The 16,598-nt window shown below is 43.3% G+C and overlaps 1 protein-coding gene across 1 annotated transcript in view; it reads right to left on the bottom strand.

The window, feature by feature from the left end:
• Nucleotides 1-16,598, bottom strand: part of WWC1 (WW and C2 domain containing 1) — a 65,947-nt gene that overhangs the window by 25,106 nt on the left and 24,243 nt on the right. Inside the window, exons 2-7 of the mRNA XM_050311978.1 lie at nt 9,593-9,702; nt 4,852-5,055; nt 3,492-3,568; nt 2,479-2,558; nt 1,427-1,556; nt 775-921 (exon numbers count right to left, since the gene is read on the bottom strand). Coding sequence (XP_050167935.1) covers nt 775-921; nt 1,427-1,556; nt 2,479-2,558; nt 3,492-3,568; nt 4,852-5,055; nt 9,593-9,702 — 748 coding nt within the window. The remainder of the gene's footprint in view (nt 1-774; nt 922-1,426; nt 1,557-2,478; nt 2,559-3,491; nt 3,569-4,851; nt 5,056-9,592; nt 9,703-16,598) is intronic.

Genomic DNA, 16,598 nt, shown 5'->3' on the forward strand with positions numbered 1-16,598 from the left:
GCTTCTATTTCTATGCACACACAAATACCTTTGTGTGTTTAATCTTTCTTTCTTAAATGCTGTTTGCACCCTTGGTTTGGGATGACATCTTTCTTTGGCTGTAAAGTCTTAAAAGACAAGGGACATCCCAACATGCCCAAACCTGCAGATCTTTAGTAACGTGTGGCCCTGACTGAAAGTGGCTGCAAATGTGTAAGTAAAGGTTCACAGGAGAGGCTCTGTGCTGTCCTGTGAGAAATAAGATGCACCCACAGCACTGACCAAGGCTGGCACCACCTGACAGTTGGGATCTTGTTGCACACGTGGACTGAAGGTTCATGAGCTCTACACGTTTGATGGCATGAAAATATCTGCACACATGCCACTGTTATCACTTGGAACACCATAAAAGCCAAACATACTCCTAAGGGAAGAGTCCTCATTAGAGCTTGGCCCACATGGAGCTGTAGTTTCTTGTCTCGTGGCATACCATTGCTATAAAGAGCTATGGGAATATTTGTATCACAAGAACTACACCTACAGGCAAGAAAAAGCTTCCTTCCCTTTTATTCCCACCTGGGTTGTTCTCATAGAGACAGTGTGGGGAAACATGAGGCTGCCCTTAGAGATACATTAACACTGCACACAAAAACGAAGGTCACACTGAAGTTTAAACCAAGGGAAGCTAAGATTCCATAGAGACTTGCCCAAGCCTGGAAATTCACACTAAGGTAGTACTACACATAGTTCAGGGGAATGTTTCCACATGCACAGGGTTTCTCAAGCATTACTCACATTTCCTGAAACATCAGTCTGGGAGCTGACATCCAGGTACTGCCGGGGTAGCAAAGGGCTGGAGCTTTCCACAGACACGCTGCTGGCCCACAGGTCTGACTGGGATCCTCTGTCGTTCACAAAGCTGTCTTTTAACCTGGCCAGGCTCTAAAACCATAAAAAGTCATGAGGTGAGCTCACTCCTGCTCAAAGCACCTCAGCAGCTGAATAACTTCAGCCTAACCACGTGATTAAGATCTGGCCATGTTTGCTGAGCCCACTCAGACTCCACAAACAGGAGGTCAGGCATGGCTGGACTGCATCTCCCACAGCCTGGAGCAGCCCACATCACCATCCTGCCTGGACAGACAGGCTCTCAGCTGGACATGGCAGACCAAGAAGGCCACAGGGTTCATTCTTAACCAGTAAACCTGGAGATGAACACTAATCTCTAAGCAAGTGCTTACTACTGTTAGTTGTTACATTTTATACTTCTTATTTCCAGGATCTGAAGAACTGAAAGGCTGCAGTCCAACCACAACACAGAACTAGTTTATGTCAATAAAAATCTCAATTACAGATCTGAAAGGCAAAATACTTAAATTACTTCTCAGAAATTCAATCTTCCAGCCATGGTGACACAAAAAAATGTGAAGTCATCTTGTTTCAATACCTGAATGAGGTCTTGTTTTTCCTTTTCCCCTGATGTGATGGCCTTCTTGAGAGCTTTCATTTCACTTAAAATGGCTTGTGCCTCATCAAGTTTGTAGCCACCTTGAGTATCAGACATTTTCATGTCAATTCTGCATAGAAATTTAAAAAAAACCCAGTAAGCTAACACTTTATAACATCCGGCTCATTGAATCATCCTAAATGCATGCATCTTGACAGGAATTTTTAAGAAAAACACTCCAAAGTATAACAAGGACAACAGAAGGAACAAAGAACCCCATTCATCACTGCCTAAGTTACTCCACTCAGCAGTACCTTAAGCTTCAGAATTCTGACTTTAGCCATATCATCATCTCTTTGACTCCTAGGGAGGACGAAGGTGCACACAAACCCCCCAGTAGGGTATGTTTGGGCAGAGTGCTGCCAGCTGCCTTGTTTCTAAGCTGGAGAGGATCAGCTTAACCATCTATGAGAATTATTTTATTTTCAGTCATGATTTCAAAATCCAGGCACAGACTCACATGCACAGATGTATTTGCTTGTACAACCTAATTACAAACCACCTCAGCCTTTGCTTTTCCCAAAGGAATTCTACCACAGTTGACATTTATAACAAATATTTCTTTAAAAGATGTCAGATGTCTAGTCATAAAAAGGTAAGTACCTGAAACTTTTCCTCCCCTCAAGCTCCCCCTCAAGTTTTTCCTCAGTGCCCTAAATCAATGCTTCTTATAATTAAGACAATGGGCTGTACTGTGCCACCTGTGTTGAGCCACACTGAGCAAAACTGAACACCAGTTAAGGGCCAAGGATCCTGATTCAAAATCTTCTTGCCATGAAGACAGTTCTGATGTGGTCAATCACATCCAGGCATTGATTTGAGACAGCTACCCCCATGGCTGTGCACTGCTGTCAGCTGCATATGCCTAAAGATATCAGCAGCAACATATTTCAGCTTACGTTATTTAGGCAGCTATTTATAAACGTAGTGGGGGATGCATTGCAAGCCAGAAATGTTCTGCACTGAAAATAAGATCTTGAGAGCACACTTACTTCTTCAGTGTTTGAAATCCATGCTCTTTGTACTGGAGCTCTTGCTTCATGTGAGCTACTTCTCTCTTGAGTTTATTAACCTGCAGCAAGGTGTCACATTTTTAGAATGATATCTTACGTGGGTACTTAGGTACAGCAGTACCCATTCAATTCAGAATTTACTCCGTGTAGACAGTACTCTAAACAAATTTTCCAGATAATCAGCTCATCTCAACAGCAGCAAACAGCCCTAAATGCATCCTCATCAGGACTTTATCACTTTCTAGGGCTTTATCCATTACATGCTATTATACCAGGGAATTGGGGCTCAAGAGGAGGTCCAACCTCATAAGCAGAAAAGTTGAGAAAAATTCAAGAGACAACAATGAAACACAAGTCAATTTTACTCAGAAATGTTTAAAACCTTCCCAGTCATTAAAAAACCTGTTAAGCATCAAGACAGGGGTTACACTCCACAAGATACCACAAAAGCCACTCTCCAAGATACCAAACTGAAAGGCCCCAATGCACGAGTAACACAGCAGGATGATAACATAAATTGTAAATCCACTGACCCTACAGCTTGCTGTTTTATATTCCTCCACAGAGGCCACACTGACCTACTTTACTTTAGTCCTTTCTTCTCCCCAAACAGAGCTCTGCATGAGAGCGCACACAGCCACTGCTGACAACCCGCACTGAGCCCAGGACAAAACAGCTGCCAGTCTCTGGAGAGAACTCACAGCTCTCCAGTGCTGGGGCACAACCAGGAGCCAGCACATAGCCCACAGCGTATCTGTGCAGCAGGATGTCCTGCCAGCTGCCAAGGAAGTCTAAAGTCTAAGGGGGAAAAGAAAGGGTTTCAAAATCCCAAGATTGCAACGTTTGAAAACTCTGATAAATTGCCTCCTAGATTAAAAATAGCGACATTAGCTCTTCCAACCGCTTTGGCATCCCCTTTCAGTATTTACCATGAGGTCTGGAAATATCTGAAGGTTACTCATGGCAAGCAAAGGTCCCTTTGTACTACTCACCCTGGATTTTGTAGTAGCAATCTCCGCTTTGAGGATCTCCGGGTCGTACTTGGAACTTGACGATGAGCCAGAGAGCACTAGAACAAATACAGCACCGAGTTTAGCAGCTTCACCTTCCTCCCCAGCACAAAGCAAGACCTCCCCTCACTCCAGCAGGCCCAGATCTCCACACATTGCTGGTGTGGGCCTGTTGCCCAGTTTCCAGATCTCACTCCTCTCACAGGCAGGGAAAGGCAACGGTGCAGTCAAGCACTCCACAACAAGTGTATACTAAAGAGGCCAGAGCATGTCCTGCATCTCCAGGGTCTGGATTTGTTCCAGGTTAACACACTTAACTCAAACTCCCAAACACATTCACTCCATTCAGTAGTGTGGCTTCCTGCATTTCCAAAGGCATTTAACAGAACTGAAGGGACAGGCATTGCATAAAGGTTTACTTAATTATTTTTTCAGACTTTCTCATTGAGCAAAACAATTCACTGAATCTTTAGGAAAAAAAAAAAAGCCAAGAGTGAGAAGAAAGTGAAAAATGCAACGCAAGCCTTCTCACAGCCTTGAGGACATAACCAACCATACAACATGTCATACTGGATTAAATTATTGTCCCATTAAGGGCAGAACTCTCTTCTCAGCGGTGGTTAAACCCCTTCTGCCTCAGAAGGTACAGAAGCTCCCCGATGTACAATGTTGTTAGAGGTAGCTGTAGGCAAGGGAGATATTTTGATCCTTGCAGCCATCAGTTTAAGCCCTATAAAACACGGGAAAGCATTTCTAGCTCTTTCAGTTTGGCTGTATTTCTCAAGACAGATCACATCACACCAGTGTAACTCATGTTCTTAGTGTACTGCTCTGCTACACCAGCACTCAGGTAGAGTGCTCTTAAGGAAAGAACAAAACTTGTACTTCAGAGATGATGGACAGGAGCCTTGTCAAACAAGAATCCTTCAGCTGACAGAAAACCACTTAAAATCTTTTAACAGCAGGTACAGCATTAGCCACTGGAATTGTCCACCATAAGACATAACTCACAAGAGTGAAGCAGGGAGAGAGAGGTGCACTGATGGGGCTAGCAAGAACACAGAAAGTCTGCAATTATAGAGGATTATAAAAAAATTCTGGAATACTTGTAGGAAATAAATCCTCCTCTGGACATTTTCCAGCTCCTAACTAGTAAGTGAGGAGGAAACATATGGCATTCTATAGAAATTTCTGCACCAACTCTTGAAGCAACAGGTATTGATGCTTCCTGTGCAATAAAGAATGCCAGTGCTCCATCAGAGGACCAGCTTCATGCATTTTTACTGTCCTGGTGGGTTCATGACTGAGGAAGTCACTGGTTAGGAGTTCACTAAGTACTCACAGCTGGTCTGAGAGCCCAGTTTGTGCTCCCAAACATCATGCAGCTGCCGATATTCCTGCTGGGCCAACTCAAGCCTCTGCTGTTTCACTTGATAGATCTCCTTCTGTGCAGCAATCGCCTCCTGGGCCAGCACCAGGTAGTCTTTCAGCATGTGCTCCTGCTCCCGCCGCCATTGCACTCGAGGGTCTTCTATCTGTGTAGTTTCTTGGACAGAAAACAGGAGAGAGCCAGATTAACAGAATGCAGGTTTGTTCTGCTGCCTGGAGAAGCTTCACTATCTATGACAATATTTTAAAATAGCCCCTTGCTTGTAATAAAAAAGCGGAATAAGGATATTTTCCTTTTTTCTTAGGAGGTGACCATTGATCCACAATGAATTCCAATGAGTTTTGCTGAAACACTGTGTAGTTTCATTACAGTTCATTACAAAATCGTCATACAACTCTCCAACTCCTCTGCAGCTGAAGCCACCCTGGTTCTGGCTTTTAAAAACACTCACCAGAGAACATGCACACACAGCTCTAAGATCCTGACATTGACTGTTAGACTTATCTTTATTGCAGAGGTTTATAACATTACTAATAAAATACCTCTACTGTTTCACTGATAAAAAAATCCTTCAGAAAATATCATTGCCACATGACTGCATTATACTGCATCTGACAACATGAAAGCATTTACAACTCTGCCCGTCCTTGTTGGCTGCCAAGTGGCTTTTATTAAAGAGGGGAAGGAAAGGCTTCTCACTCCAATTCCATAGGTAAGTAGAAATAAAGACTCATTAAATCACAGGATGGATTTGTGGAACCCTCTTAAATGACTTTATACAAACAGCATCTCCGAAGGGCAGCAAACAATTCCTTCACCAAAAGCAGGGACAGCAGCAAATCACTGAAGAATACAGGAGGTGGAACTTAAGGCAACACAGCCACGAGTAGTTACAATTCCATCTCCATTACCCCAACACAACCAATATATTGCTTTCCAGGTTTCTCATCGTGAAAAAGGCATGAGGTCACACACACACAGTTGGTCCTAATACTAACGAAGCAAATTTATTGTCAGTGTTTGTCGCTGTTTTGTGAGGAAGTGTCCAAAACATTTTTCATTTCTATTTCAAGGCTATTACATGTTCTTGTTTGGAACAGGTTCCAGTATTCAGTTGACCAAGTGCTCTGAACTGTCTAAACTAACATGCTTGAATAAGGATGCCTAGTTACCACATAATGAATAATTAATAAAAAGGACCTGCTTGAAACTACCAGTAGGAATTTAATCTGCATATCTTAAGAGCCTCTTTAAATATTTAGTAAAAGCTGCCAGGGTGGAAGGTATGAGCAGCTCGAGTGAGTCAGGCATAATACTAACACTGGATGTAGGGAATAGAGCAGCTGGACAGTAATCCCAGGAGCAGAACTACAGATAAAGGATTTTACCCAAGGGATGGACACACAACCATTTTCACAAGCTGTCCATGATCATGCTGAGGAGAAAATTAACAGCCTACTCCAGCAATAACTTGTTTTAACAGTATCTCAAGACCCCAAAGAACACATGGCACTTCAAATTATATAGCAAAACCTGGAGAAGCTGCAAAAAGTGATTAAAAAACCCCCAGTATAGCTTGTAGAAGCATTCCAACAAAAAGTCCTTTACAGGTCCTGCAAGCAGAAGCAACATTTCAGCTGATGTAACATTAAAGCTAAGCCTGGACCTGAAAAACTGCCCCAAAATAACCTGAGGAAAAAGCAGCTGCTTGTGCCAGCTGTAGGTGCTGGTGCCCTCATGGACAGCACTACAGCCTCTCTTAGAGGGAGCAAAAGAAAAGTCAGGAGGACACAGCACCTGTAAGGCTCTGAAATCCCCAGGCTCCTGCCTCTGTTCTTGTACCCAAATCCCATTTTCCATACAACCATGACCCACACCCACATGGAGTAACTTCCTTTACTCCACAGAAGGGGAAAGTCTGCTGTGAGTTACCCAGGGAGCTGACCCTCACATTCCCAGACATCCAGATTCCATGAATAAGCACCAGGAACTGTGACTCAGGACTCTTTAATTTCAAGCATAATAAGTATCTTGGCAAAATACCCACAACTCTTGAAGTCTAATGCAGGACACTGGGTCATGAGCCTACACAGACATAAGGTCTTCAAGCCTGGCTATTTCCAGTTTTTCCTTAGATTAGCAGCCCATTCTTCCCATAATCCCAAGAAGGGTGGTGGAAGCTGCTGCAGGGAAATCCCTCCACTGTAAGCAGCCAGGAGGAAGACTATAAAAACATACAATCCTGAACACTCCTGTCAGGTGGGGAAGCACTGCCACTGCCCCAAGCCCATACAGCATCTGACACAGGGAACCCTCAGGGGCCAGCTCACGGAGAGAATGGACAACACATTTAGGTGTTGAAATGCCTTGGTTTTGTATTTTTTCTAAATATTCACCTCCACCTTTACAGCAATCACGGTGTCCCCTAGATTGCAGCTTTGAGCTTTGGTTTTCAAACATGTAATACCAATCAATGAAAATGCTGGCCCAGGGCTCTCAATGGGCCCCAGCCACTGAGAAATGCAAAATACATTCAAAAGTGAGATTAAAGGGCTATAGAAATGAAGGCTATTACATCAAGTGTTGTCTTGTGAATTTTTAATTTAATGTTGAGCTTGTCATAAATAAATCTGGTTGTTTCATGTTGGAGGAATGTAGCCTTACTCTGCTTGCATCAGCATCATTTCTTCGTGCAAATCAAATTCCAAAGAAGTTTTCCCAGAGAGACACACTCAGGGCTATGCATTAATACTGCATTAGGAATACTCTGGGTACTCAATTCAATTTAATTGTATTTATTTTCCCTCAGAGGGGTGCTTAGAATTGTTCTCCATCTCACTTCTTTTAATGGCTCCTGGCTTTAGATTTAGTTTAAGTCTGTCCTTGGGCTTGTTTCTGACAATTAGTCTCAAGCACTTATGCAGCAAGAACCAACCTGGCTCCATCCCCTTCACACCCTCTGATGACAGTTCCTTCCTGCCAGGGAATCTGCAAGACACCTTGGAGAGGAAGAAGGTTTTGGACACCCTCCAGAGGATACTTCAACATAAACCACAACGATGAGCTGCTTGATTAGGTGAAGGTAAATGGATATGTTTTGCTTTATCATGATTTGGATGAGAGTGAGCACAAGAAATAGGATCATGAGTGTGCTTCTCTTATTTTTAACTTTTAGCTGAAATTCTCATTCAAGTCTTGTAGGCCTCTGACATCCCATAGAAGCGTAACTTTTTAAAAGCAACTGTTATTTTATTAAGCAGGTGTCAGCATAGTTTGAAGGCTTCTCTGCATGCCCCTGAATCCTGTGGTGCTTTTGAGTGGTACTGACCAGGGGTAACAGCCCTCTCAGACCTGCAACCAGACCTTTGCATGGTCACCCTGGGGCCAACCCTTTCCTTCTGCACTATCCTTTCCTGGAAAAAGTAAAACCAAATGTCCCATGCCACACAGAAAAATACTTAGGATAAAGCCATTTAAAGATATGTAAATCCTGTGATTTTGAGGATGACATAAGCTCTAAATAAAAATATTTGAGTAATCTTGACATCCAGAAACTTTTGATCTTCGTATTGCAGAGGTCAATTAGTGCTTTTGGGAACGGGCTTTTTTCAGTCTGCATTTTTAGTATCCAAGAGGAGTTGCTAAAGCCCAGAAGGTGCAAACACAGGCCACGTGAAATTGTGGCATTTCTGAAAAAGAGTATGTAGATGAAGATACTCAAGGGAAGAAAAGAATAAAATAAAATCAGGGGAAAAAACCAACCAACCAAACAAACAAACCACAACAGGCTTCCACATTTTTATTTTTAAAAAGATCATGTTACTTGATGAGAAAAAATATGCTGCTGAAGTTCTCAGTTGAAGTCCTAGAAGTAGACTTAAAAAATCTCACAACTTCAAGGCACTTCAGTCTTAATTTTAAAAGTTTTTTACAAGCTCTCCCAAAAGAGCCTGGCCATGGTTCTGCTGTGAAATTCTGGACTGCAATTGGAGCTGCTCTGTAAAGAGAATCAAAGCCACTGATTTATTTTTTTATATAACTTTTTCAGGGGATTTGTTCTAGCACAACCCAATACACTTATCCTAACAATACCTGCAAGGACATATCAAATGCTGTATTTTCTCGTAATTCAAATGAGCTTATAAATTTAACTCTTTGGGCCTATCACGCATTCTAACAAAGAGTGTAGTTTGAGGACACAGAATAAAAACACCACAAGACTGAACTTGCACACATCTCAGGACATCCCAAGCTTACTTGAGAGTTTCCAGCAAAGGCACTGCAAGCTCCTGCAGAAAAGGGAGCTCGTGCTGTCATCCAGTTGATCCCTGCCAGGGGAATCAACACAAGACCTTTGCACTATTTCTGATGGTCTTGCCACAGGGACAAATTCCAGGCTAAGGACAAACTCCAGATCACTGCTACTTAGTTGGACTCCTCAGTACAACCAAGTCTGACAGAGGTGTGTCCACAGTATCAGCTAAACGTGACTGCCAACCAAAATGTCTCAGATTCCTGTTTAGAGAGGGAAGCACCTTGTACAACGGAGAAGGGCAGGATCTGATTTCCTGAGCTGCAGATCTCAGATCTACTCTAAAACACGCTGTCAGCAACTCTGTGGTTTTGTGTTCAGTATATTTTAACACAGGCACAAAACAATCACTCTGCAAAAATACAATAACGTGTCACTTACTGGTGTTGTGGTCTATGTAATAGACTCCAACCTGAGGGTCATAAGCTTCTTCCCATCCTAATGGCAACTCGTCACTAATGCAGTCTGCAAAGGTTAGTGGCTTAGTATACCTGAAATGCAAAGTAATATTTAGCATGAATAAAAGAACACTCTCACATCTCTATTCCAAACAACTGACCAGAAAACAAGTGCCACAAGGGCTCCAGTATCAAAACCAAAGGAAGTTGAAAACTACATTAAAGCTTTTGTTCTTATCATATATAATACTCCACCAACTCTTCCCTTTCTTCATCTGAAGTTACAGTAAGAGGAATTCATTCTGACAGAGCTCCAGAGCCTTGCCCGGCTCAGCCAGTACTTGCTCGACAAAGGAACATTAAGAACTTTGCCAGAAACAATCCTTGTCTCTCAAGTGAAAGAACAAGACTGTTTGCAGGCAAGTCCTGTACCAAAAATATGTAGACAAGAAGGAGCAAGATGAGAAATGCAATTTGCATAGCATGAATAATTAAGACTGCACAATCAATAGCAAGTGCTGAGGACTGTGGGACCACTTGTCATGCAACTCCTCTCATTTGCATTGCAATATGTTCTGTTTCATTAATGACAAACTAGATTAGTTTCTCAGTATCACAAAAATGTGTAACCTGCTCCGTCCCAATAAGGAAGTATTTCCACAGCACTGCTCTGATGAGTTTTCCTATTAGAGACCACATCCAGCAACACTCTGAGGGCTTGTATGGCTGAACACAAAGCTCAGAGTACCCACTCCTTGAGTGACCCTGCAGACTTTAATCACCAAAACCATGTCCCTTTCCTCCCTTTGACTCTGAGTTAATGAGCTTCAGCTTGCCCCAGCAAAACTCCTAACCAAACACAGCACTGCAGGGAGGCACAAGCCAGCAAGAATTAATCTTGCAGGTGTCTCATCTCCAGCTGCCAAAAGCACAATATGCCACAAGTCCAAAGATCCACCACACAACCCCAGTGCACGTGGTGTATCTGGAAGAGGGGCCGTGACTTCATGTTGGGACTCACAGGTCTGACTTACTGTGACTTACCAGGGGAGCCCTTCGAGCAGAAAGCACAGGACACACTGTACAACACCACAGCCCCCTCTCCAGCAGCCACATGCTGGGAGCAACTGGGTCAAAAAGCAGCCCTGGAGCTGTACCCAACTCTGCCCCACACAAGCAGCATGTCACAGGGAGGCAAGGGGGTAGGAGAGCAAGTCTCCAACCCACTGGGAAAGACTGAACAGGTTTGCAGAAAGTTTTTCATATCCAAAGATAATTCAGCAGGGCTGACAGCTTGACAAAGAGTTTAAGTTCTGAGCATACTTCACCTGGAGGCACTGAGCAACCCAGTGGTAACTCCATATTACAGTCACCCTACAGTGTTTAGGGGAATTTTAGAGAAAAAAGCCTCTAGCCAGAAGAAATTGAACATAATTCCCCCCAGATATGATCCATATACCTGGTATGCAGTAAGAACAAGGTGGGAACATTTCTGTAAAAGCCATGTAAGCCACTAAGACCTCTGCTTACCTGCTGCTGCATTTCCCTTTCAACACATTGCCTTTGCCATAAGAAGCAGTGTTTTAATCGCTATTTTCTCAGAAAATTTCAATTTAATTTAAAGCTCTGCAGTGCAAAAGAACTCAGAGTTTCACAGAATAGAACTGTGAAACTTTATTGAGAAAGTTTCACTGAAGGGTTTGTTTTTACAGTTGTTAATCTAGATTGTGTACCAAAAGCATGTTTGTACAGAAAATAGAGGTTACCTGAAAATAAAATAGAATCTCAATACTTGTGATTGCTATCCCTTATCCCATGTTATTCCCCATAATCAAGCTGTTTCCTCAGCCTGAGTACCCAGTACGTGCTGCTGAGTTGATCAAATCAAAGATGCACAAGGGTAAAAATGCAGAGCAAGGTCAGATACAAGGCACTCTCTGGAGATAACACAGATGAAAGTGTAGCAGCAAACGTGTTGGCAATTTTAAGTTAAACACTGGGGTTAGCACTTCCACCCTCTCTGCAAATGGCATCTGCTTTTGTCCAATGTTAGTGGTCTGTGTGGAAGCAGGACAGGTGGGGAAGAGTGAAACACTAAATGCTGAACTACAGAGAACCTGCTCCCACCCCTGGGAGGGCACAGGCATACTGGGATCACAGAATCACAGAATATGTTGAGTTGGGAGGGACCCATCAGGATCATGGAGTCAGACTCCTGGCCCTGCACAGTACACCCCAACAATCCCACCATGTGCTTGAGAGAGCATTGTCCACACACTTCTTGAGCTCAGACAGGCCTGGTGCTGTGACCACTGCCCTGGGGAGCCTGTTCCAGTGCCCAACCACCCTCTGGGTGAAGAACCTTTCCCTGAGATCCAACCTAAACCTCTCCCAGTTCAGCTCCACGCCATTTTCTCGAGTCCTGTCACTGATTATGAGAGTGAAGAGATTGGTACCTGCCCCTCTGCTTCCCCTCGAGAGGATGTTGAAGACCCCCATGAGGTCTCCCCTCACTCTCCTCTTCTCCAGGCTGAACAGACCAAGTGACCTCAGCTGCACCAGTGCAGAGCAGAGCAGGACAATCTCCTCCTTTGACCAATAATGGGGAACACAGCCTGCCCTGCCCTGGCCATCCCAGCACCTCCCCTGTGCCCTGGGTTTGAAGCCTCTGACATTGCACCCCAGCTTCCATTCCACCCCACAGACTGATTAAAACAGGAACCATGCCTTTCCCATGTCCCAACTATAGTGCTCAACATTTTAGTGAGGGATCCAAGCATCCCTCAACACGGAGCAGTAATTAAACCTATACTTAAAGTACGTTAGTTGAGAGTGTGCTAGAGACATAAAACATATCTCAGTATCTTAATTAGCATTACACACTGAGTGGAGATTCTGCAGCAGAATTCCACTCAAGAATCTCACCTAACACTAATATCAAACTCTTTTTTTTGGTTAAAAACAAACAAACCCAAACCCAAACGCCAGTGCTGAGCTACACTATCAGCCTCAGGTCTTGGGAATACTTTTGTCAGGGAATGGCACTGTACTGCCAAAGTTTAATACCAAACTTATAAAGCTTCTGTTCAGCTTTTGTCCAGTCCTACTTTGTTAGAAAGAGCTGAATTCCTTCTAAATGTGCTCAGGAACTGTCAGACTCAATAGGAAGCCAGGACCAAGCAACTGAAGGATGCTTATTCCTATTTTCCATACAAAATGCAGTGCATGAACTACATCCAGCCAGTTCTTTCAGCTGGAGTTTTGGAAAAAGGGGAGAAAAATCAAGGCAGGATCAGTCTGCTCTAGCAATGACACAAGCCAACTGGAGACTTGCCAATTACTAGGGCTCAGAAATAGACAATTATCTCACTTTTGAGACTTGTATTCTCAGCATATCTCAACGAGCACCCATCACCACGCACGCACTAGGGCCATCCTCCCTGGCTGACCACAAGCTTCCAACTATCCTATTTGTACAGAGGAGAAACTTACCATTCAACTAGCAACAGAAGAGTAATTAGTTTTATAAGTAAGTGAGTAATTCCATTTGTTATAGACAAAAGAGCTATTTCCCCAAATAACTGCACCTTTGTAACCATGTTACCTACTTTCCTAAGCTCTTTTTCCTTGCTGTTGTGGGAAAAACTGGCACAAATCAAAGCAACAATGCTACAATTGCAGATGAAAGACATGCAATGTATTGTGTAGCCAGACTCTGAATACAGCATAAAAAGAAAAAGGAGATTATTTCCTTGTTTTAAGGTATGACTTTAGGGTTTGCTATGAAGACTGAAATAAACCAGTTTTCCAGAAGGGGCCCAAAAATGCAGCATCTCCCGAAGCACATTCACAATGTAACATGAGGGATTAAATGAGCAAAAGGAGAAGTTTCTTTCTCACAGCAAGACATGATTTAGTTAGTCTATTATTGCTGCATAAAACAGGACTGTTCCTGCATGTGGGAAGTTGAAGCTAGGACACATCTGCAGGTCTATTCCTTTGAAACATCTCCTTTACAATTCACAAAGCTTCCTGAGCTGCTTTGGGGAAAATCTCATCAACTCAGTCAAACTATGTTATCATATAACAGGTCCTCTCTGTAGGCAGATCAAAGCAGCAATCTACAGAAACAGATCCCCTGCACCAATGTGCTTCTAACCAAGGAAGGAATGGTTTGTGCATTCCTTACCCTCCTCTGTTAGGGAAACCTCCAGATTCATTCACCCAGCTTTCAAACAAAAGTAATGCATCCCAAAGTTGAGCAAATCCTGACTTTGACTTCTGATCTCCAGTCCCAAAGAGGGAACCAAGGGGGCAAACAGAAAGTCTGTACATATAGCACTTTTTATTAAACCCAAACTGGTCTAGTTAAAAGAGATGACACTGAGACATGAGTCTTGTCTGCATCTTCCAGCCATGCAAGCTTTGCTCTAATGCATCAGTTAGACCAGAACTGCTCTTCAAGTGCTTCATCTGCTTCTAAGCTGGAGGCTGAGCTTGGTGTGGAGGTCTACAAGAGAAACCAGCCTGAGCTAGAGAAGATATTTGTAAATCATGGCATAACTCTGTCCTTTTAAGCTCACCCCTAAGGCACCCATACATTCATCTCATTTCAACTCACCTATATCTCACATTCATCATACCTGTGACTGCCCTTTCTCCATTAGCTACATTTTAATCAAAGTCATTATGAGAAATATTTAGCATTTTGGAAATGAAACATCAACCTAGATTTATCCATTTAGATAATATTTCCTTAGTTTTCAGTATGTTAGTTTTTAATTTAATTGCATTCAAGAAATCCAAATTTACTTGAACAAGTGCAAATGCTCATCAAAGACACCTGGAAACCAGGTGCCCACAGCAACCACCACACACAGCAGGTCAAGGACACCATTTCAGAAATTAGTCCTGATAAACAGAGGTAAAAGATAACAGCATCACCCAAGTTCCTGTCCTGAGGAGCATCTAACAGTCTTCAGGAAGAGGCAGACTGAGGGGAAAGCCACTGCTCACCCACCAACCGTGCTGAACTTACTGAGGCACTTCCATCTTTCCAAAACGTTTGCCCCCAATAGATCAACTATTTGTACAACAAATGATGTTCAAATCCCACTGCTACTGCAGGAAATAGAAAGTTAGCTTCCTACCTCTACTTTCTAATCCACGCCATTTTTAAATGAGAAGGGTTTCTATATTTCTTATTTTTGATCACCTTCAGTTTCTATCACAGATAAAACTGGAAGTCAATGTTATCATGTGCAAACACTGTTAAATAGAAACTTGCTCATCTCAGATTCAGAAAGCCTTTCTATATTCTTTAGCTCCACTGTTGTCAATCAAAAACCTCATTACACAGGAAACTGAAGGCAAATAATCCTTGTATAACCAGTTTTTGATTGACAGAAGGTTTGTTAAACATGTCTGTACAGAGATTCCCGACGGGAGTGGGAGATGGGTGACCTGCGCCACTTACAAATCTGGAGTTAATGCTACGAAGGTAACAGAAATCAGTTCTGAACTTCTTAAAACAGGAAAAGGTGTTTTTGTAATTACTGGATTTCGGTACCAGTTGGTGGCCCACAGCAACTGAGCAAACCCACAGGCAGCTGTCAGTACAAGTGTGCATGCAGAGATGTGCAGTTGGCAAACAGTGCCCGTGGGTCACCGAGATGAGGACATTTATAAACCAACAGTGCACTGCCAAGCCTCTACACCTCACATAAACCCACTTAATCCCTATGTTTGCAGGGTTCCTCAGCCTCATAACAAAGTAAAGCCATTTAAACAGGAGAGCCTTATGTTAATCAGTTCAGCACAGATCACATGGCCTTACATGAAATCCTTCATGACTCCCTGTGGGTCAAACCACACATCAGGGGATTTCCTGCAGGTTGCTGGACCCATTGCAGCAGCTCCCTGCATAAGGAACAAAGACAGCACCTGGATCACTCAGGACCTTCATGCCAGCTCGTCTTACAGCTTCAGCATAAGTCACCAAACCCTAAAAATCAGCTTTCCAGCTCTGTTCAGCTCTCCCCTTCCCTGCTGCACTCACAGGTACACAGCAAGTGCTCAGGTCTCGCAGGTTCATGGGCAAGAAGTCAAGCCAGGTAAGAAAATTATGAGTTGTGGCAGATAATTCCACTCACACCATTTCTCTTACAAAACCAAATGTTTTTTAAACCCAGTATTTTTGTGGGAGAAGCTTGAAGTCAGATTTTATTTTCAATGGCTTCTTCTCATTATGTGCCAGGATGTGCTGCACAGACCAGGACAGAGAATGAGCTAAAAGCACCTAATTCCAACTGTGACACTGGGGCAGCTGTACCCAAGATCCCTGTGGGTCTGAGTTTTGAGGAACCTGTTAATGGGCAGAGCTCCTACTGTAACTCAGAAGGCTGCTGCAGGAATCACTGCCAGGAGGCTCCACACGATGACATACAAGCTTCTTTGTTTTTAATGAGGTCATCCCATTCTCAAGACAGAGGGTGATTATTTTTAAACTTCAGCACAGAAAAACCTATCACTTTGCAGACAAATTTTCTAGGACTACAGCAGTCTCCTCCTCACAAAAGCTTTTAAAAATAGACTCCTACACATTTATTACTCAACTTGGTGATCCAGCCCTCAAACACGCCGGGGCCATTTGTCACTATAGTAACTATTTTCCCTGGGAGCATCTTCTCTCACTGCGGGGAGAATTGCCTTTGGAGGCTGGAGGTGTGGCAGGGAAGAGGCCCTGGTTTATGATCTTGCTGGCAAAGCTTTTCTCACCCTGTCACTACACACCTGGGCAGGATGAAACACTCCCTTGCACTCCCATTCCAACTGCAATTGAGGCAAAAGGTGATGAGAACAGCTCATCCCTAGCAGCCAGTATCCACATGGCACCTTCGATTGCACCAAAACCTCACCAGCTGTGAGGGAGTGAAAAGGGGAGACCTACACACTGAGGGGAGCAGAAAGGAGTAATTCAGACCACCATA

Source organism: Myiozetetes cayanensis, unplaced genomic scaffold (assembly GCF_022539395.1).
Source record: "Myiozetetes cayanensis isolate MyiCay16 unplaced genomic scaffold, myiCay2020 scf17, whole genome shotgun sequence".
In the NCBI taxonomy this organism is placed as follows: domain Eukaryota; kingdom Metazoa; phylum Chordata; class Aves; order Passeriformes; family Tyrannidae; genus Myiozetetes; species Myiozetetes cayanensis.